At 44.7% G+C, this 22,034-nt stretch overlaps 1 protein-coding gene across 2 annotated transcripts; it reads left to right on the forward strand.

Moving 5' to 3' along the window:
• The first annotated feature begins 534 nt into the window (after window positions 1–534).
• On the forward strand, window positions 535–21,595 carry GTF3C2 (general transcription factor IIIC subunit 2). 2 transcript variants are annotated; one of them, XM_060169068.1, is made up of 20 exons: window positions 535–708; window positions 8,302–8,572; window positions 8,736–9,057; window positions 9,652–9,937; window positions 11,786–11,880; window positions 12,683–12,760; window positions 12,907–13,005; window positions 14,096–14,323; window positions 14,498–14,609; window positions 14,815–14,923; window positions 15,856–15,882; window positions 16,226–16,251; window positions 16,436–16,565; window positions 18,554–18,698; window positions 18,806–18,967; window positions 19,151–19,238; window positions 19,884–20,012; window positions 20,307–20,459; window positions 20,610–20,717; window positions 21,027–21,595. In XM_060169068.1, exons 2-20 carry the CDS (start codon window positions 8,326–8,328, stop codon window positions 21,243–21,245), a joined length of 2,763 nt encoding a protein of 920 aa, XP_060025051.1. In that variant the 5' UTR covers window positions 535–708; window positions 8,302–8,325; the 3' UTR covers window positions 21,246–21,595. The 2 variants fall into 2 exon arrangements, with proteins under 2 accessions (XP_060025051.1, XP_060025052.1); XM_060169069.1 differs by lacking the exon at window positions 15,856–15,882 and having other exon boundaries at window positions 537–708.
• Window positions 21,596–22,034: the final 439 nt, after the last annotated feature.

The following is a 22,034-nucleotide window of genomic DNA, read 5'->3' on the forward strand; positions in this document are numbered from 1 at the left end:
GAGTGGGGCAAGGCCTACGACCAAGGGGTGGGTCCAAGCCCGAGGATCACTTGAGTAGAGCGTCCCCATGCCAGGCTTTTCTACTGCTCTTCCCTTTCACTGTTTTTCCGTCTTGGGTCCATGACTTCACTAGTGGCTGGATCTGCTGGGGGCTGCCCTGAGAGGGAAGCCGGAGTCGTCCCCCGAGGCAAGGATTCCTTTGTCTTCCAGTCTCCGGCTCGACGGCGGGGCTGCAGGTCAATATTCTCACATCGGCCCGTCCCTGCCCGCCACAGGCCGGTAGTCTCGACAGAAAGCCAGGATTCCGCGCTCGGGAGCGACACTCAGGCCTGGGCACTCGCAGTGTCGAGGCTCGAGTAGAAGCCGCGTGGGAACCGGCGGGGCGCGACGACTATCACCGCGCAGGCGTCAGTTCCCTTCGGGACACTGCAATTCCCATAAGGCCGTGCAGCGGCGTCCCCTGCGCCGCTAAGGCCCGGGAGCTGCGCCCGCTGCGACAGGGCTCGGGGACGCTCGCCGCACTGCATTATGGGATACATAGTCTACTAGAAAACGTCCTGGGGCACAAACTCCCAACCGAGCCCACGTGTTTACCTTGTACACGGGGGGGACGTCAATGAAGAGTAGCTACCAGATTTCGTCATAAAACGGCGACCAGACAGGCGGCGCCATCTTCGAACTTGGACTTCCGGAAGGACTTTGGTGAGGGTGAGTGTACCACAGCGGGATGTGCGGGGCCCCACGATTACTACCCCCCCACCCCACTTCTTTTTCGGTAGCACTAAGATATTGGGAACCAACTCCGGCTCCGCTTTTCCGCCTCTGCACAGCATCGCGACCTCCAGCCCCTGAACTCCTCCGGAAACCGTCGTGGTCCCCACCTCCCTAACCCACGGTGGCAACCGTGCATCCCCCATCTCTGCTCTCCTCGGGTCTCGCCTTCTTTCCCCACGCGGTGTCTGTAACACCTCGTCCTGTGTCCCGGCCGCCGCGCTGCCTACATTGCAACCCTCGGACTCTGCGAACCTACCGTAGTCCTCAGCCTTACGAAACTCAGGGCTCGCTTCCCGAACAGGCTAGTGGTGAAAGCTACCCGACGCCCAGGACTGAGAAAGGGCAGGCGGTCACCCCTAGAGAGGTAGCGGGTCGGTCTTTTCATTCTGCTGTTTTCCAGCCTCTTCCTCGGTGAGGCTCTTCTAACCCTGGGGGTTGTGCCCCGCGCGCTGCAACCTCATTGGCGCAGCCAGGGGCCAGTTATGTTTCCCAATCTAGTCCTTTTATCCCGCAGCAACTTGGCTTTCTGTTGGGGAAGGCAGAGGTGGTGACTTCAGCTTCACCCGTGGTAACTCACTTTGTTAGACGGGTGCAGGGTATGGCCAAGGCTTATAGTCCCAGGGGCATATTGTTACACAAATCTGTCATTCCTGTACCTTCGTCTCTTTTGGCCACCCCTTCTTATCAACTGTAGTATTGTTTTCTTAGTAATTTTCTTTAAATTGATTTAATTTTAAGATTTAAGTGCTTTAGTCTTGATCTAAACAATGTAGATGAAACCATGGGTTTCATGGACTAGTTATAGTTTTCTTTTTATATATACAAGTTAAAATAAAAACACAATTAGTCAAATAAAATCGTTCATTTTTGTATCTCAGAAATCATCTTGCATACCACCAGTTGTACCATAGGAACACTTTGGGAGACAATGTATTAGACCAAACAGTGTGTGTAAAGTAACTCCATACTTGAGGAGCAGTGTTATCTAATCATTTTCCACATCTGGGGAGATCAGGCTGGCAGCCTTGGAGCAGCATGGGAACCAGACAAGTTGGGGTGCCGATGCAAAATTTCATAAACTCTGGTACACATTTACTAAACATCCTTTACTTGTGTCCAGGATTTGCATTGTGTAGTCAAAAATAGAAATTAACCACCAATGCCATGCCTTCTATGAGAAGTGAATCCTTTTAGAGATTTTTGTACCTTGAGAAGTTAGTTGTTCAATCAACAAAGGTTAATTATTGTGCTTACCACGTACCAGGTTCTAGATACAATAGTGAGTCAGATAGACAAGAGCCCTATCTCATGAAACTTTTAAGGAAGATAGATATGGAATAAGTAAATACCCGTATCTCTTATGATAAGAAAATTCCAGATGGGCTAAAGAGCTACATGTAAAATCCAAAACTAGAAAAATTATTAGAAGAAAATAAAAGAATATATCTTATATTCTGATATTATATCAGTGGGGTAGGAAATGCCTTTTTAAGACACAAACAGGGGAATTCCCTGGTGGTCCAGTGGTTAGGACTCTGCACTTCCACGGCAGGGGGTACGGGTTCGATCCCTGGTCAGGGAACTAAGATCCCCGCATCATGCAACATGGCCAAAAAAAAAAGACACAAACAGAAGCCAGAAAAGAGAAGACTGAGAAATTTAACTCATAAAATTTAACTTCAGTTTAGCAAGAAACATAAGCAAAGTTTTTTTAAAAGGTAGATACAGAGAGAAAATATTTGCAACATAAATAACTGCACAGATAAATAAGGAATGATCAATTTGTCCTGTAGAAATATGGGCAAATTATGTGTATCGGCAATTCATAAAAGACAGATGTCCAACATATAAAAAGTTGCTAATCTCAATTATTACCAGGACAATGCAAATAAATACAGTAGGGAAGAATTCTTTCACCCATCAGACTGGCAAAAATCAAAGATTGACAAGGGGTGGTAAAATGGGTATACCCATTTTTACAGTTAGTAAGAGTATAAATTGCTTTTCACCTTGGTGACCTGTTTGGCAGTATCTGTTAAATTTTGAAATGTGTATACCCTTTAACCCAGTACAGTAATTCCACTTCAGATGATTATTCTAGAAAAATAATTTCTCATTAATGAAGAGATCTATACTAGAATATTCACTGCAGTATTATTTGTAATAGTATTATAATCCAATTGTCCATTAAATGGGAAATACCCAAATAAACTATAATCCTATGGAACACCATATAGTAACTAAGAAGAATGAAAAAGATGTATGTGGAAAAATGATATGGAAAAATCTTTAAGACATGTAGAAATTCTCTTAACTGATTCCATTTAACTAGCTCCCTCTGTTAACTGACATTCTCCATTTCCTGCATAAAGCATACTTTACTGATGCCCATAGCACACTGAATTCTCGAAGCCTGTAGATTTTTTCCTATAGGCCTGGTCACTCTAAGTAGTTGAACTGAATGCTTGCCAAGAGTCATTGTATTGGTTCGAACATTTTTAATATAAGTTGATTTGTCACTATGTTTATATAATTGTGACATATATTTAAATTTTAAGGAAATTTGAGTATGTAAGAGTTACTGTTTCTATTAAAAGTAAGTTGAAACATGGCAGATATACAGGTGTTTTATTGTTGTTCTTTATATTCTACACTTATTTATAAGTATTTTGTGTCAACTAAAGATTTTATAAAAACAATTCTAAAAAAGAAAAGAAAGCAAACTAAACTGAATACTTTGGAGAGACAAAAGTGGTGAGTTTGCAAACAAGCAAAAAAGCTACCAAACAGGTGTAAGACACCTGTAAAAGACAGGAAATTTTGTAAACATCTGGAAGGTTACTGGACTTGAATTACTTCTCAAGAAAAGAGAATGTTTCAAGAAACAAGTGGTAAGGAGCCTTGGTGCTGCTGAGAGGTCAAGTTAAACGAGACTGAGAAGAGTATTGGACTAATTGACACAACAGTTATGGATCACTTTAGCTTCAGTGATGAGTTGAGGGCAATCTCCTAGTTAGGATGCAGCAGGGTGATTAAAACATCAAGGGCAGACAGCTCTTAAAGTTTGACTGTGAGGGGCAGGAGGATATTAGTTGGAGAACTGGATTGAAGGATAGTTGTATTTGTGTTAAGATGAAAATTAAAAAATAGTTAAATGTTTATTTTTTTAATTTTATATTATTTATTTATTTTGGGGAGGCACATATTTTATTTATTTTGGCGGGGGTGGGGGGTGGCGCACCATACAGCATGCGGGTTCTTAGTTCCTCCACTAGGGATTGAACCCGTGTCCCCTGCGGTGGAAGCGCAGAGCCCTAACCACTGTACCACTAGGGAATTCCCGTTAAATTCTGTTTAGAAGGAGCCAATGGAAAGGAAAAGGACAAACATCTTCATTTTCTTTTGGTGGGGCAGGAGGGGGCATGGGGCTAGAACACAAGTGGAAAGTTTGGCTTTGGAAAGTGGATGAGGGGCTCAGAGGCAGGGAGTGTTAGGTTATCTGACAAGAAATTGAAGTATGGTTTTTGATTGTTTAAGAAATCTGAGGCTAAGTTATCTGCTGAGGACTAGGGTATCAGACGTTGGAGGAGAGAGGGTATGGGAGCTGATTAGAGAGAACGTGTGCTCAACTAGTGCTCAACTAGAACGCTAGTGCTCAACTAGCTTACATGCTCCCATGGAGAAGATGGGTGATTGGTTCATCCAGGCTTGAATTTTGCCGGGCCTGTGGAACAAAAAGACAAAAAGAAAGGAAGTTTGTAATATCAACAAGAGTCTGATTAAAATAAAGAAGTCTAAACTAGATGGTTTGTGGCTGACATAGGGAGAAATTGGAGAGATCGGTGGATTAATTAATGTGGTTAAAGAATAGATATAGTGATAGTAGTTGAGCAGTCTAGCTGTAATGATGGGAGGTTGTGATCAGATATTGGGTGTCTTAGTGATTTTAGAGGTTAAAAGGTTTTATATGCTGACAAGGTTCAGGTGTGACAGTGGAGTGACTAGCAGTGATTTAGCTGAACTTTACGAGCTTGGAAGGAACAAGGTTTTTACAAGATGGGGAGGACTATTGGTCAAGAATTGACACTGGAGAGGAATTGAGAAAATACTGATCCTACTTTCTACCCTGGGGTAAGTGGGATGTGAGAGAATGAGCACCCTCCATCTGAGAGCCTGGAAAGCTAGAAATTTCATTTCCTGGAATTTTTCCATCCAAGATTCTGAATCTGATTTAGGCCTTGCCAATCAAATGTGCTCTTGAGGAACTCAAATTTGGACTTGAGTTTAGAGAGGAGGCAGGCCAGAAGGCATGCATTTTGCTGTTGCAGATAGTGGCAGTGATACGGCTCTGGATCTGGGAGCCAGAGAAGAGTCTTCCTCAGTTGGTTACTTTCTGATTATTGCAGAAGCAGCTTATTTATGGAGCCATCAGCTATGGCAGGGGCTTCTTGATCCAGCTGCTGGCTCCCCACCATGGCGGAGGAGAAGCCATGTGGTTCTTGAACCAGCAGCTGTAAACAACTTCTCAATTTGACAAGTACTTGTTCCTAAACGTTTTTTCCCCAACCCTTCCAGTGATCCTCTATGCAGGTGGTTTTCAAACTTGAGTATGCAGCAGAATCACCTGAAAGTCTTGCTGTAACATGAAGTGCTGGCCCCATCCCAGAGTTTCTGATTCAGTAGGTCTGGGGTAGGACTGGAAGTTTGCACTTAACTGACTTCCAAGTGATGTGCTAGTTTTGGGACCACCCTTTGAGAACCACTGATGTGAACCATTTAATACCCTGTAATAAATTCCTTCTATTTATCTTGTTTCTGTCACCCTTGTGTTGTTTTTTTTTTCTTTTCTCTTTGTGTGTGTGTGTGCTTCCATTATTTTTAATGATCTTTTATTATGTGGTCTTTTGAAAAATTCCTTCCGTTTCTTAGCCCTATTGGGTATTTTGGAAGCAATATAGTATACTGTTTTTAGTTCTAGTAAACATCTAAAACATCTATTAGTAGGGAGTTCCCTGGTGGCCTAGTTGTTAGGATTCCAGGTTTTCACTGCCGTGGCTAGGGTTCAATCCCTTGTCCAGGAACTGAGATCCCGTAAGCCACACGGTGCAACCCCCCCCAAAAAAATGGTATTAGTAAATCCATATTTTTCAATTTGTCAGGCTTAGAAGCAAAATTAAGAACTTCTTCTTTTGTCCCAAACTACTACAATCAGAATATTGGTATTTTTACATTGTGGGACATTGAAATTTTTAATTTATAATCTGTTTTATACCTGTAGTTACCACAGTTAATGATGTGTCACTGGGTTAAATCCTTACTGCCAGCCTTTTAATAACACAACTTCTCCATTAGCAAGTTCTTTATATTGATTTATCTTTCATTGGCTAAATGAGGTCTTCAAGTGTATTTTTTTAGAAACTTGCATATTTAGAATGTCATCCCATTACCTTTTCATGAATGACAGTTAAGTAAAGAATTCTCTTGATCCTTTTAATGTTTCTTTATCTTCTGGCATCAAATGTTTCTGAGAACTCTGAGGCTGACCTGATTTTTTTTCTTTTTCTCTTTGTAGGAGAAATTTAGTATCTTCACTTGTATTTCTTGGTCTTAATGAGTATTTATTGATTTTTGTCTTCCTTTTGCACCATAAGCCCTTTTGATCTATAGACTGAGATCTTCCTTTATGTTAGGAAAGTACACATTTCTAGTTTTCATTTCAGGAAATTTTCTTTTGTTAGGTCTTTGAACATGTTTTTTTTCTGTTCCCATTTTTCTTCTCTCTTCTTCAGGAACATCAATTATTCATATGTTGGCTTTCCACTTTCTCTTTTCATCCATATCATCTTCTCACTAATCACTTTTATCTCTTTACAACCTGTGTGGTTTTTTTCAAACATGTCTTTCATATCACTGATTGTCTTTTCAGTAGTATGTATAGTTTCAGCATTTTGCTTCTCTGGTTTTCATTTCTTTGATTTTATTCTTTTACTCAGTTTCTTTCCTTATGACTGCCAGCTCATTTTTTTTTTGCCTTGCCATTGTTTTATTTCTTCTTTGGTCTCTTAAATCTTGGATTCCACAGTCTCTTTGGCTTTTTTGAAAGAATAGAAGCTTTTGTTGGAAAATTTCTTGTTTTCTGGAGACTTTCTTTGAAAAGGTACTTTTCACCTTTTTCATTTGTGTCCTTTATATTCTTTCCATAGTAACTATGCATGGGTCCCATTGGATCCTTTTTGCTTATTACTAATTTTGAATGGAGTAGTTCTCTCAGGGTTTGCTCTTTACCAGAGAACAATGTAGGTGGATTCTCATTGACCTCAATTTACCTTGATAGTGTTATACTATATCCCTAGCATATGATGTTATAATGTATCCTTAGCACCTGAGTTAAAGAGTTGACTGTTGTTATAGTTTATAATGAGAGACTGTAGCTTCCTCAAGAGAGACAGTTGGAAACTTTAATTTGTATGATATTTCTTGTGGTATTTGTATTAGCACACTTTTCCACTGAGGCTGATGAGTTCTTTATCCTTAAGACATATATAGACCTATGGAGGGGTTCCTCCTGGGATCTGAGCTATTTCTTCCCTTTTGTTACAGACAAGTAGGTTATTCTGGCCAGAAACTGGGCCCTTGCAGAGTTCTGTGTTGCCCAGGTTTTTGGTTTGGTAGTCAGTGTGTTGTTTATCTCTGTCAGTTTACTTTGGTCCATGGTTGCACAGCTGGTTTCCTGGGTTTGAAGAAAATGAAGATTCATGACCATTCTTTAGTCTATTCTTCAGTGTGGAAATGGTCTCTTAATGTAGTAGGATGTTCCTTAATTGTCTCATAGGCTACCACCTCCCCCATCCAGCTGAAAGATTGCTAGCAGGACACTAGAGAATTACTTATTCTTAAATAAATCTGTACCTTGACTAATATTCACAAAGATGGATGTCAGATCTAGTCATCCTGTCCTCCTTCAATTTGATGTAAACTTTATAGTATCTGGCAGCTATTCGTTATAGTCTGTTCTAGAAACTTGCGTCCCTTTCCTACATTCATAACAAGTGATTTTCTCTCTCTCTCTCTCTCTTTTTTTTTTTTTTTGAGGGGGAGGGGATGATTCATTTCATTGGGTTTCAGGGAGAGGAGTTAAATAATTGTTCACTCACTTTAAATCATCTAAATAAAGCACTTAGTACAATACTTGGCACATAGTAAGCGTTTAATAAATGGTAGCTTTATTATTGCTTGTTTGTCTATTGTCAGCTCCACTAACATGTGAGTTCCGTGAGGTCAGGGACCTTGTCTGTCTTGCTTATTGTCATGTTACCAGTTCCTAGAATGGTGCCTGACATATAGAATATGCTTAGTAATTATTGCTGAATGAATGAATGATCAGAGAGCTTGGGTTTCTGGTTGGTGGGGAAGGTGGGGGGAGGTTGGAGAAATGGTTGTGAGAAGAGAAAGACAGGAAAGTAGAAAAATCTGAGCCAGTGCAAATAGCTTTTACCTTCTACTCACTTGTATGTCTCTTATATGCAGGCGCAGCCATTTTAGGGGGTGCTGATGGATCCCTACGGGGTCGGCTGTGTTGCTCTGGAGGAGGCCGGCCCCGTGGGGAACATGACTGTGGTAGACTCTCCTGGACAAGAGGTGCTAAAACAGCTTGATGTCAAGGCCTCTTCAGAAACAACCAGTGTGGAGGCTTCCATAGAGACATCATTATCTACCCCTTTGCCTGCATTTGAGGATTCTCTTGATGAGAGGAGGCTCCCTCCAGAACAGGAAACCCTCTCCAGACTGGAACAGCAAGGTATGTCCCTTGACCTTTCAGCTTTTTATCTCCCCATGCTCAGCTTAAGATGAACGAGAGCAGGTTGAGCTCATAGGACCTTACAAACTTGGGTATGATGTAATCTGTTCCAAAGAGGCTTGAGCTCTGGTCCCATCTCACAGACCCATATTCTTCTCTACAGATCTTTCTTCAGAGATGTCAAAGGTCCCAAAGCCTAGGGCCTCAAAGCCTGGCCCGAAGAGAGGTGGTAGGACACGGAAAGGCCCCAAAAGGCCCCAGCAGCCTAATTCTCCATCAGCCCCTCGGGTTCCTGGTCTCTTAGATCAGTCCAACCCTCTGTCCACCCCCATGCCTAAGAAACGAGGTCGAAAGTCCAAGGCAGATCTGCTACTGCTGAAGTTGTCAAAAGGCCTAGATCAGCCAGAGTCTCCAGATCCAAAGAGGCCCCCTGAGGACTTTGAGACCCCTCCTGGGGAACGACCCCGCCGAAGGGCTGCCCAAGTGTAAGGATTTCGGGGCACAGCTTGGTGGAGGGGGGCTGGGTGAAGGGATGAGGGTGGGGCAGATGCTGGAGAGATGAGTGGACTGTGATGAGGTGTCAGGTAAGCAGGGGTGGTGTCTGGGTTCTGGGGACTTGAGCAATCTTCTAGCTCTTACCACAGCAATTTTATCTGTGGTTAAATTTGTCTATCTGGGAGGTTCCTTTCTGTACCTCATATCCTATCGCATTTTTCACAATGTCCTCCAAGTCTTCATTGCAATTTTACTGCCCAATATGTGTCAGTATATATGTGCCCTTCCATTCTTTCCCTTTGCCCTCAATGGTCTTTGACTGTGGTAGAGTGAAAAGTGATTTGGACTTGGAGTCAGAAGAACTGGGTTCAGATTCCACATATGTGATCTGAATCATCTTGGCCAAGTCACTTAACTTTCCTGGATTTCTGTTTCTACATCTATCAAAGGGGAAGGGAAATTAATAGCCACTTCACATGGTCACTGGGAAGATCTAGTGAGATAAGAATCAGCCAAGTGTTGGGCACAGTGGGCTCTCGGTTAAGTGTCTGTGAGTGTTGCTCTGACTCTGCCCTATCCTACAGGGCACTTCTGTATCTTCAGGAACTGGCTGAAGAGCTCTCAACAGCCCTGCCTGCTCCAGTGTCCTGTCCTGAGAGCCCCAAGGTGAGCAGCCCCACCAAACCCAAGAAGAACCAGCAGCAGGCAGCCTGTCATTATGGAGAAGAAGAGGATGACACCGCACGGGATGAAGACTTCGTTCTCCAGGTTGAGGCTGAAGATGGAGAAGAAAGTGAGGCCCCAAGCGAGAGCTCGTCTGACCCCGAGCCTACAGTGCCCCGAAGCACCGCACGAGCATCCACTTCAGGGGTAACCTGAATAGACGGAGTGAATGGGGATAGCAGGATTATTAGGGGGTCAGCAGGACGCCTAGAAGGGAAGCTTTGGCCTAGTAACTAGGATGGCCAAAACAGGTAAAAGGAAAAAAGAGCAACTTCAAACACAGTTGAGATTATAAGGGGCTAACTAAACAAGTTTGTTTAGTGTAACTAAACAAGATTATTCGTTCATATGTTGAGCATCTACTCTATGCTAGGAAACACAAGCATGAATAAGACAAGGTCTTGCTTTACAAAGCTCACAGTGTACTAAGTGCTGCATCAGGAGTGAACAATCTGCTTTAGGCGTATAGAGGAAGGAAGATTAACTGCTTGGACTTCATGGAGAAATGATACTTGAGCTAGGTCTTGAAAGGAGTAGAAGTTTGCCAGAGGGGATGGTTTTCCCAGAAGTTGGTTGTGGCTGCAGCATAGGGCCTGGGGTGGAGTGGTGGGGAAGATTAAACTAGAGATGAAAGGACTAAAACTGATAGGAGCCAACAAGGGCGCGCGTGTGTGTGTGTGTGTGTGTGTGTGTTTAATTATGGTAAAGTAGATAAAACAAAATTTATCATTTTAAAATGTATAATTCATTGGCGTTCAGTGCATTCACAATGTAGTGTAACCATCACCACTATCCATTTCCAAAACTTTTGTCATCCCAAACAGAAACTCTATACAACAGAGGTTTTTAGGTAGAAAAATAACATGATCAGTTAGGAAAATAGATTAAATTGCAGTTGACAATAAAGAAGACAGCTTCAGTTCTCTAGTTCTCCAGAGTTAGTAAGGGCCTAAATTAAGCAGTGAAGGAAGAGAAGACGGGGAGGCAGATAAAAGAGATATATAAGAGAATTAATAGCAGTTGGGAATTGAAGGAGTAAGAGTTTCCAGCTTTGATGGTGCTCTCGTACACTGAACCTGGGCACACAGAAAGAGTGGGGGACCCAGGACAGGGGAAGGTGGGCAGGCGAGGTGATGAGTTTACTTTCTGACATGTCGAGTTGGAGGTGCTGGTAGATCAAGGGCCATCCTTCTGGAGACGTCTCTTTGCCAGTCAGATATATGGGACCAGTGCCTTACTTCTCCCAGATGCAACATTTAAGGGAGCACCAAAACCCCCAGTAATCAAGATAAATAACTCGATGCAACATTTTAAAAATCAAAATTAATGCAACAAATCTGTGGTGAAGAAAATATCAAAAATTTAAATAAAGATAGAAACCATATAATTGATTTTCCCTTTTGCCTCAGGCTCTAATATGGCTCAGCACCACACTGAGTCTAGAATTTGTAGAAAAGTTGAGACTGAGTAACGTTTACATTTACTAAGATGCAGCCTTGATAATCAGGCATTAAAATGGTGGTCAAAGCCATGAGACATAGGATGAAATTACCAGGAGTACGTGTATTGAGGGCTGAGGAGACAGAGGGACTCTAGGAAATACCGTCACTGACCAAATGGATCAGAGGAGGGAGAGCCTGCGAAGGAGACGTGGGAGGAATAAGGAGAGACATGGGAGGAATAAGGAGAGACTACCCCATCGGGCAGGAGTTTCAAGAAGCAAAAGGAGTCCTCTGAATCAGGTGCCATGGAGACATGCCAAGGAAGATGAACAGAAAACAGAGAGCAGGTTTTGCGGTTTTGATGGAGGAATAAGAGCAGAAGATGAAGAAGTCATTGTAATGGTTGAGATACAAATCTTTTAAGATGCTGATAGGTAAAAGGTTGGAGAGGAAGTAATGCCAAGAAAAGTAAAAGTTGGGAAAGCGGTCTCCTGGGGACTTTCTCCAGCTTGTAAGATTCTCTCCCTTACACTTTCTTCAATTTGATCCTCAGAAGCAGAAGCCACACTGCCGGGGAGTGGCTCCCAATGGTTTACCAAATCACATCATGGCTCCTGTTTGGAAGTGCCTTCATCTCACCAAGGACCTGTGAGGCTTGGGGAACGGGGGCTGAGGATGAAAGGGTGGTGGAGGAGTGCAAAGGACTATCTAGCCGTGGGGCTGTGGGAAGGGCGGAAGGCACTTGCAGGGTAGAACACTGTGAAGACATTCATAACTAAAAGGCACTGCTCCAAAGGCAAGAGCTCTTTTTTTTAAATTTTTATTTTATTTTATTTTTTGGTTGCATTGGGTCTTCGTTGCTGTGCGGGCTTTCTCTAGTTGCAGCGAGCGGGGGCTACTCTTCGTTGCGGTGCGCAGGCTTCTCTTGCGGTGGCTCCTCTTGTTGTGGAGCACGGGCTCTAGGCACATGGGCTTCAGTAGTTGGGGCATGCGGGCTCATTAGTTGGGGCTCGCGGGCTCTAGAGCGTAGGCTCAGTAGTTGTGGCACATGGGCTTTGTTGCTTTGCGGCATGTGAGATCTTCCCGGGCCAGGGATCGAACTCATGTCCCCTGCATTGGCAGGTGGATTCTTAACCACTGCGCCACGAAGGAAGTCCAAGGCGAGAGCCCTTGAGCTGTGCTGTCCAATATGGTAGCTACTAGCTGCATGAAGCCATTTAAATTTCATTTTCAATTAACTACATATAATTAAAAGTCCAGTTTCTCAGTTGCACTAGGCACATTTCAAGTGCCCAGTATCTACTTGCAGCTGGCGGCTAGCGTGTTACACAGCACAGATAATAGATCTTTCCCATCACTGGGAGCTGCTGTTGGGCAGTGCTGCTTCTGTTGGGCAGCGCTGCTCTAGAATTTCTCTCTTCCTTCATTCATGGTGCTTCTGTTTCTCCAGCCGAGAACAGAAGCATTCATACTGGGAGTTTGCAGAATGGATTCCTTTAGCCTGGAAGTGGCAATTGTTATCTGAACTGTAAGTTGAAGAAACATCTTTGAAATCTAGGAGGGGGTGACACCGCTGGAGACAGAAGGGTAACAGAGGACTCTAGATTTATAATGGGAATCCCAGGATGGATGAAACTCTTCCAAACTTAGGCTATTCCCTTTGCCCTCCCCCAGTGAGGCAGCTCACTACCTGCCCCAGGAGGAGAAGTCGCCACTGTTTTCTGTACAACGTGAAGGACTTCCTGAAGATGGCACACTCTACCGAATAAACAGGTGACGATTGCACCTCTTTTTCTGATTCTGGGAGACAGGAAAATGAAAAATGGTTGTTGAAAGGGATGATAGATTGGCCCTGTTCTTCCCTTAATGCTGGTCCAGCTGGTCCCAAGGGTAGGAGTGCTGGCTAGATCTGGTCAGCCCCCTCGAATGTGCAGTGCTTATCGCTGCTGGCCAGACTGAGGGAGCCTAGGGAGGTTTAGGGTAAAACCAGTTTTCAAGGTCACATCTACTCCGATAGACCTAGACAGACTGGCCCTAGAGAGAACACTGTAGTAAACCAGAATGCACAACCTGTCATCTTTGAAGGTAAGCCTAGGACTAGACAGACTTTGGGAAGGAAAGGAGGAAGATACAGATGGTGGCCAGGACTGGTTTCACTTGTAGACTGTGACTGGTGTTCTGGTGCTTGCTTAAGTCAGTTCACAGGAGCTCCAGGTGGAGCTCCCATTCTGTTCGCATTACTTTTTTTTTTTTCTTTTTTAAGAGCAGTTTTAGGTTCACAGCAAAATTGAGAGGGTTTTTCCCATATACTCCCTGTCCCCCACATGCACAGCCTCCCCCATTATCAACATCCCTCACCAGAGTGGCACATTTGTTACAGTTGATGAACCTACACTGACACATCATAATAGCTCAAAGTCCATAGTTTACCTTTGGGTGCACTCTTAGTGTTGTACATTGTGTGGGCTTGGGCAAATGTATGATGACATGTATCCATCAATGTGGTATCATACAGAGTATTTTCACTGCCCTGAAGATACTCAGTTCTGCCTATTCATCCTCCACCTCCCCCACATCTGGTTATCACTGATCATTTTACTATCTCCATAGTTTTACCTTTTCCAGAATATCTTACAGTTGGAATCATACAGTATATAGCCTTTTCAGGTGGGCTTCTTTCACTTAGTAATGTGCATTTAAGGTTCCTCCATGTCTTTTCATGGCTTGATGGCTCATTTCTTTTTAGTGTGAAATAATATTCCATTGTCTGGGTGTATTACAGTTTATTTATCTATTCATCTACTGAAGTCCTTACTACCTTTTATTAACTCCTTTTTTCATCCCATCTTTGACTTTTCTCTAGATTTAGCTCTATCACAGCACACCCAGAGCGCTGGGATGTGTCTTTCTTTACGGGGGGACCGCTGTGGGCTCTGGACTGGTGCCCAGTGCCAGAGGGGGCAGCAGCCTCGCAGTATGTGGCTCTTTTCTCCAGCCCTGACATGAATGAGACACACCCACTGAGCCAGCTTTATTCGGGCCCTGGGCTGCTCCAGCTCTGGGACCTTGGGACCTTGCAGCAAGAAAGCTGGTGAGGTGGGGCTGGGACACTGCCATTGGAGGGTGGTTGAGGAGGAGAGAAGGATGGGGCTGGGCAGGGGAAGGGGGCAAGGCTCGGATTGGGTTGAGACAAGGGGAGCGCAGGCTCTGGCAGCTCCAGGCCCCTCCTTCCCACCCATTCTCCCCACATGCTTTCTCTCCTCAGTCCTGGCAACAGAGCCCACTTTGTCTATGGGATTGCTTGTGACCACGGCTGCATCTGGGACCTCAAGTTCTGCCCCAGTGGAGCGTGGGAACTTCCAGGCACCCCTCGGAAGGTACCTCCCAGTTGATTGTGGGATGGCCCTAGGACTCAGAGCCAGGACCAAGGGGCTGGCTCTGGGAGGGAGGGAGGTTAGAGAGTGGTGGGTGGAGTTTTTCCAGCAGCTCCATATCATATTTTCAGGGACCAGAACCTGAAAAGTTTTCTGAGAGGTTCCTGAAGGCAGCAAGCCTCATTGCAGATCTGGTCTCACCCTCTAGGCTCCTCTCTTGCCCCGGTTGGGTCTCCTGGCTCTTGCCTGCTCAGATGGGAAGGTGCTGCTGTTCAGTCTGCCCCATCCCGAGGCCCTGCTGGCTCAGCAGCCCCTAGGTGAGTAGCACAGCAAGGAGAATGGGGCTGCTGGAGTTGTGGCCACAGCTTGGCAGGGCCTGTCTGTCTCCCCTGAAACTCCTCCAGGCCCAGTCTCTCCAGTACAAAGCCTTACCGAGTCACTCCTCCCATTCTGACTTCACACGTGTTGTTCTTGACCTCTCTCTTTGGCAGCCTGCATGCAGTCCTCTCTTTTGCAGTCTTGTAACTGCCCTCTTTCAGCACATTACCTTTTATCTCCCCCCCTTCTTGCTCTCCTGTGCTCTCAGGTCTTCCCCCTCTTGCTACCACAGTTAATTGGCTGTGTAAAGAGCTGCTGAAGGCTGAGGATTGCGCCTGGGGCTTGTCTCCCCCGCCATATTCCTCTTCCTCCCCAGATCCTGTCCTCCACCTCTCCTGCCCTCACCACCACACATACACGTAAACACACTCTCTTTGTTGTGAAGAGAGAGAGAGAATATAGAGTTCTTCCTCTATATTCACCTTTGTGAAGGTGAACACAAAGAGGAAGGGGCAGGAAATGCAGCTCCTATTTGGTTGAATTTATTTGTTTTTTCAACAGCACTGAGTAATTAAAGAAGAGGGCACCTGGGTTTGAACCCTGAGAAATCCCGTGTTCGGTGGTCTGGTGTTAGGAGTTGGCTGAGGAGGGAGTGGGAGGTGAGGAAGTGAAGACAGAAATGTATAGACAATTCTTTCAGAAGTTTGGCTGTGAAGGGGATCATATAAATGAGGGCGGTGGCTGGAGGTGAAAAAGGGGTAAAGGTGTACTTTTCTGGTAGTCCAGTGGTTAAGACTCCGTGCTTCCAGTGCAGGGGCGTGGGTTCAATCCCTGGTCAGGGAACTGAGATCCCACGTGCTGCGTGGCATGGCCAAAAAAAAAAAAAAGAATAATGGGTAAAGGAAGGTTTTGGTTTGTTCATTTGATTTAGATAGAAGACAAGAGTGCCTGTTTACATGTGAGTATGAGAGTGACCCAATAGGGAGAGAGAAAGTGGACAGGGCAGGAGAAGGAGAGGGTAACCAAATGAGCCACGCTCTGGAAAAGGAGGGGATGAGAAGAGAGCCGAGTGGAGGGGTTAGCCATTCTGATAGGAGGAAGGGCACTATCATATAGAACAGGAGGAAAGGAGAATCTGGGGGCAGATAGAGGCAGGTTCATACATTTGATGGTAGAGAGAGAAGAGTGTGAGGGAAGGGCATGGTTGAAAGGGCTGGGGGTGCTGGCCTAAGAGCAAGGCCTAATTAGGACCTCAGTCCTCTGGGTGCAGAGTGTCAGTTACTGCTCTTCTTCCCTCACAGATGCAGTGAAGCCTGCCATCTATAAGGTGAGTGAGGAACCTGCTACCTTAGCCAAGGCTCCATCTTCTTGAGCCTCCCTTACTGACTCCACAGCGAGTCTCCTTCCACCTGAAAAATCTCCCACCTCCTGCTGGATTAAACAAGGATTGGAGCCTTTGTTCCAAACAGTAGTTATCCCTAACCCTAGCCTTGTCTCTCCTGTCCCTGCAGGTCCAATGTGTGGCAACCCTTCAGGTGGGGTCTATGCAAGCATCAGACCCCTCTGAGTGTGGTCAGTGCCTTAGCCTGGCTTGGATACCCACCCGGCCCCACCACCACCTGGCTGCTGGATATTATAATGGTGAAAAGCAAAGCAGAGCATAAGGAGCTACCGCTCTTGAAACTTTTATATATGCTTGTTTTTCTGTTGTGGTTTCCTTTTTGATTCAGTGTTCGCCATTATATACTTGTAACTCTTCATGAAGTGTAAAAATATACAAAGAAGAGAAAAAAAGTCACTAGAATTTTTCTACTCAGAAAGAAATAATTGAATAGATAAACATCATTTCATGCTGCTCTCTATGCATGTATAAATGTATAAAGATAAAAAGATTAGATGGAGAGATAATTCTGTAAAAATGGGATCATACTCTAGATACTATTTTAAATTAAAAGGTATTAAGTTTAATTATACTTTAACTTTATGGAAGGAAAAGGCAAGTGAAACTGAAAAATTAGCTAAGGTCCCAATAAATGTTCTTTCACCACAGAGAGATTAGTTCCATAAAGATACTTTTAAGATTAAAAAGGAAAAAGGTAAAAAATTATAAATAACATTAAGTAATTGGCGTTATTAGGTTGTTATTGTTTTTAAATGACAGTTTCACTTTTAGACACACCAGCAGACTTTCTGCTAGGGTGATAAGGGAATTAGCACTCGTACACTGCTTCCTGTCATCCTTCTCACAGTCTCCTAATTGTGTTTCTTTTGGTGGTCTTGTTCTTACACTGTCAAGGTATGTGATACTCAGTGCTGTTTTGCTATCTTAATTCCCAGAGTTACTTAATCTTAACTCTATGTTGAAAATGATTGCCTGTCTCCACCAGTCCTTTCATCTCGGTCTCCCCCTCCACTGCTGAATTACTTATATTGCTTAGCTGTAATTCACTGTCAAGTTTTTTCAAAAAGTCTCATAGATGCTACATTTCCTGAGTTTATGTATAAAAGGGGTTTTAGCTTCACCTGCTTCCCCCAACTTTTTTTTTTAATTAACTTATTTATTTATTTATTGGCTGCGTTGGCTCTTCGTTGCTGTGCGCGGGCTTTCTCTAGTTGCGGCGAGCAGGGGTTACTCTGTTGCGGTGCGCGGGCTTCTCATTGTGGTGGCTTCTCTTATTGTGGAGCACGGGCTCTAGGCATGTGGGCTCAGTAGTTGTGGCTCACGGGCTCTAGAGCACAGGCTCAGTAGTTGTGGCGCATGGGCTTCATTGCTCCGCGGCATGTGGGATCTTCCCAGACCAGGGCTCGAACCCGTGTCCCCTGCGTTGGCAGGCAGATTCTTAACCACTGCGCCACCAGGGAAGTCCCGGTTTCCCCCACTTTTGTTTATTAAATTCTTATTGTTCTTTAGTTGGTCTTTCATTTTTATCAAAGTTATACTTTTGATTACTTCGTCCTCTGCCAGCCTGGTCAGGGGTCAGCTTGTTTTGGATCAGCTGAGTTAGTTTCTATTTGTCCATTTGTTTTCTATTCCTCTACATTTTGTTGCTTTTGGCTCCTTGCCTGTTCTCTTTGCCTTAGAGCAGAGTTGGCAAACATTTCTCTTAAGGTTCAGATAGTGAGTATTTTATGCCTTGTGGGTTGTTTGGCCATTGTTGGAACTATTCAGCTCTGCCATTATAAAGTGAAAGCAGCCACAGACCTTAGGTAAGCAAATGGGTGTGGTTGTGTTCCAGTCAAACTTATTTACCGAAATAGGCAGCAAGCTGTATTTGGCCCATGGGCTGTAGTTTGCCAACCCTTGTCCTGGAAGGTTTATGCCTTTTTAAAAATCCCTTTATTTTTATTTAGTAGGGAGTAGAGGACACTGGGTTCATTCAACCTATCTTTCAACTGCAGATCTCAGACTAAGCTATTACTTTTATGTTGATGAGAATTGGAACTAAAAATATCAGGTTGAGTCTTTAAACCGTGGAGGGAATGTTGACTAGCTAATCATGATCTCTATAGCCTTTCATAATGCATCAGGTCTGAGAGTAGACGACATAGACCCTAGGAGCCAGAGAAAGGAATTAGAACAAAAAGGGAGAACCTGGCTCTAATACCTACGCATTCTGTCCCTACCTCAGGCATGGTGGTTTTCTGGAACCTTCCCACGAACTCGCCTCTGCAGCGGATACGGCTCTCTGATGGCTCCTTGAAGCTCTACCCCTTCCAGTGTTTCCTAGCCCATGACCAGGCTGTGCGTACCCTTCAATGGTGCAAAGCTAACAGGTATAGAATAGGAGAGTTGTGGAGGTGGGAGGTGAAGACTGGGACAGGCTGACTCTTCCAGGCTTGTTCAGATTTGATCCTCTCTCTCTTCTCCCATCTTTCCACAGTCATTTCCTAGTCTCTGCAGGGAGTGACCGGAAAATCAAATTCTGGGACCTTCGACGACCTTATGAACCAATAAACTCTATCAAGCGCTTCTTGAGTACAGAGCTGGCCTGGCTGCTCCCTTACAATGGTGTCACTGTGGCTCAGGACAACTGCTATGCCTCGTACGGCAGGATGGAGAGAGGAGGAGCTCTGGGGACAGGCCCTAAGGGTTGGGGTGCACTGTGCCAGATGGTTGTGAGGAGAGGAGGGTTGAGGGTTGTTTCACTGAGAGAGTTTGAATTGTGGGGGAAGAAATGAATCTAACCTTAGAAAAAGGAAGGTTTTCTTTTCTCTTTCTCTTACAGTTATGGACTCTGTGGAATTCATTATATTGATGCTGGTTACCTTGGTTTCAAGGCCTACTTCACTGCTCCTCGAAAAGGCACTGTCTGGGTGAGCCCCTCTCTTCCAAACCTTCATTACACAGGAAAACGTTCCCTTTACTCACCTAGTGGTGGTCAGAAAGAGGCAGTAGTGGGTTTTTTGGTTGGTTTGTTTGTTTTGTTTTAATATTTTTTAATTTGTTTTATTCTTTTTGGCTGTGTAGGGTCTTAGTTGTGATACGCAGGATCTTCACTGAGGCACGCGGGATCTTTTTCGTTGCGACGCGTGGGCTTCTCTCTAGTTGTGGCGTGCGGGTTTTCTCTTCTCTAGTTGTGGTGCGCAGGCTCCAGGGCACATGAGCTCTAGTTGAGGCACGTGAGCTCAGTAGTTGTGGCGCACGTTGGCTTAGTTGCCCCGCGCCATGTGGGATCTTAGTTCCCTGACCAGAGATCGAACCTGCGTCCCCTGCATTGGAAGGTGGATTCTTTACCGCTGGACCACTGGGGAAGTCCCAGAGGCAGTAGTTTTGGATAAAAGGAGAAGATAGGTGTGTGGTAATTGTATCTTCAGGGATATGGGTTATGATAAACTCATATTTGTTTGTGCGAATATGTCTCTCCCCCCTCAGACTGTGAAGTTGTTACCAGTTCACAGAACTGAATAAATATGAGTGAATGAATGAATGAATGAAAAATATCTCTCTCTTCCTATTAGAGTCTTTCAGGATCCGACTGGCTCGGGACAATAGCTGCAGGAGATATATCTGGGGAGCTCATTGCAGCTATATTGCCTGATATGGCACTGAACCCAATAAATGTCAAACGACCTGTAGATCGAAGATTCGTACGTATATGAATATTTAATAGCAGCACTATCTGTTGGGTCCTAATCCACATGACCTCTCAAATTAGTGCTACCAATTAGCAGCAGAGTACAAATTAGTACTAGGTCTCCCAGCCCTGATATTCTCCCTGGAAGTCTTAGAATAGAGGTGTACATAATCTCCCCTACCCTCGTGCATCTGAACATATGTTTAAACATACTACTTACAGTCTTTCCTGCTCCAAACCAATTTTCTCTTTTACTTTTATTCAGTCTTCAGTATTATAGAACCTAATCTAACATTCTTCTTTCTAGCCTATATATAAAGCAGATCTGATGCCATATCAGGACAGTCCTGAAGGTCAGGACCACTCTTCTGCTTCATCTGGGGCCCCCAACCCTCCCAAGGCTCGAACTTACGCTGAAACCGTCAACCATCACTACTTGCTCTTTCAAGACACAGATTTGGTAAACTGAGGCCAGGAGAATGGGTGTGGCATTAGAAAAAGTAAAAAACTTGAGTCCTTGTATAGTAGGGAATCCTAAGGAGTTCCAGCAGAAAGATGCAAAACTAAGAAGCTGCTCTCTTTCTCTCTCCTATTACACCCTCCTCCCCAGAGTTCGTTCCATGGTCTGCCCCACAGAGAACCAATGCTGCGCATGCAGGAGGGAGAGGGGCAAACACGGCTCTGCCTGGACCGGCTGCAGCTGGAAGCTATTCATAAGGTAGGAACCTTATCTCTCATCTTCACCATCCTTCATCTCATTTCCTCCCAACTCTGGGCCTGTGAGCAATGAAATGGGAGATGAAAAGGTAATGGAGACGGTTAAGGCGGGGGAAACAGCTCCAGCACTCTCATCCTCCAGAGCATGATAGACATACCTCATTCATTGTCTTCTCATTCCTACCTCTCACCCCATCGTGGTCCTCCTATCCTTTCAGATTTGTGGCTTTTTTTTTTTTGCTCTTAGAGCTAAGACTCACCCTAAAGCAACAACTGTGAGCATCTCCTTTGTTTTCTATTCTCTTCACAGGTACGATTCAGCCCAAACCTGGACTCCTATGGATGGCTGGTCTCTGGGGGGCAGTCAGGGCTAGTTCGGATCCATTTTGTCCGTGCGCTCACCTGTCCACTGGGCCACTGTATGCAGCTTGAAAGCCGAGCCCACTTCAATGCTATGTTCCAGCCGGCCTCCCCCACTAAAGGGCCTGGCTTCCCTCCAACCAGCCATCGCCTTCTGCCTGGTCCCTAGTCGTGGTCCCCACAGAACACTCAGGATGAAGTTTGCCGAGAACAATTGGCCCCGTGCACACAGCCATAGGAACTGGGGCTTTCCTGGACAGTGATGCTGCCAGGCCTGGACCTTTAGACCTGCCTCCCCAGGACTCCTTAGATCCCTCTTTCCACAGACTTCTTCTGTCATCACGGCCCCCCGCGGGCAAGGGGGTTCTCCCTCCACAAACTCTCAAGTCTCCTCAGCATAAAACTATGACTCACGAGAAACACTCAGGCCTGACCTAGGCTTGGGAGTCAAACTGCTCATATTGAGCATATTGTGAAGTGGGTAAAACTAAGTAAAGGTACTGGGTGTTTTTGAGACCACATGTGAGTGGGTGTTTGGAGAACTGGAAAGGGTATCTGCATGAAGGCTCCTGTCTGACTATATTCCAGGATCCAATATTACTGCCTTCCTAACTTCCTCTTTAGAGTACCCAACACACAGGCCCACAAGGGGGTGATGGTAATTCATTGCACTGAAGCTGCTTATAGTACTTACTTAACTGAGGAACACACCACAGATACCCTGCCAACAGAACAGTGGCTCAGATCTTACTTGCTCCTGCTTATGAATATTCCCAATCACTGGTCATCTGACCCTTCTTGAGCACTCCTAGACAGTCATTTTTTAAAAATCTTCCTTTATATCAAGTCACACAGTATACCTCTATAAATTTTACCATGGGTGTTAGGAAATCTAGTCACTCTTCCCTATGATTGCCCTTCTAAGTATTTAAAAATAGCTATCATGTGTTTCCCAAGT

Source organism: Lagenorhynchus albirostris, chromosome 13, assembly GCF_949774975.1.
Source record: "Lagenorhynchus albirostris chromosome 13, mLagAlb1.1, whole genome shotgun sequence".
Lineage (NCBI taxonomy): Eukaryota > Metazoa > Chordata > Mammalia > Artiodactyla > Delphinidae > Lagenorhynchus > Lagenorhynchus albirostris.

What these genes read in the sequence shown, in the direction of transcription:
- GTF3C2 (XM_060169068.1), top strand. Translation starts at nt 8,326, where the DNA reads ATGGATCCCTACGGGGTCGGCTGTGTTGCTCTGGAGGAGGCCGGCCCC. An exon ending in GGCTGCTGGATATTATAATG is followed by an intron (nt 16,566 to 18,553) that starts GTGAAAAGCAAA and finishes TCCCTACCTCAG; the next exon opens with GCATGGTGGTTTTCTGGAAC. An exon ending in TCTTTCAAGACACAGATTTG is followed by an intron (nt 20,460 to 20,609) that starts GTAAACTGAGGC and finishes CCTCCTCCCCAG; the next exon opens with AGTTCGTTCCATGGTCTGCC.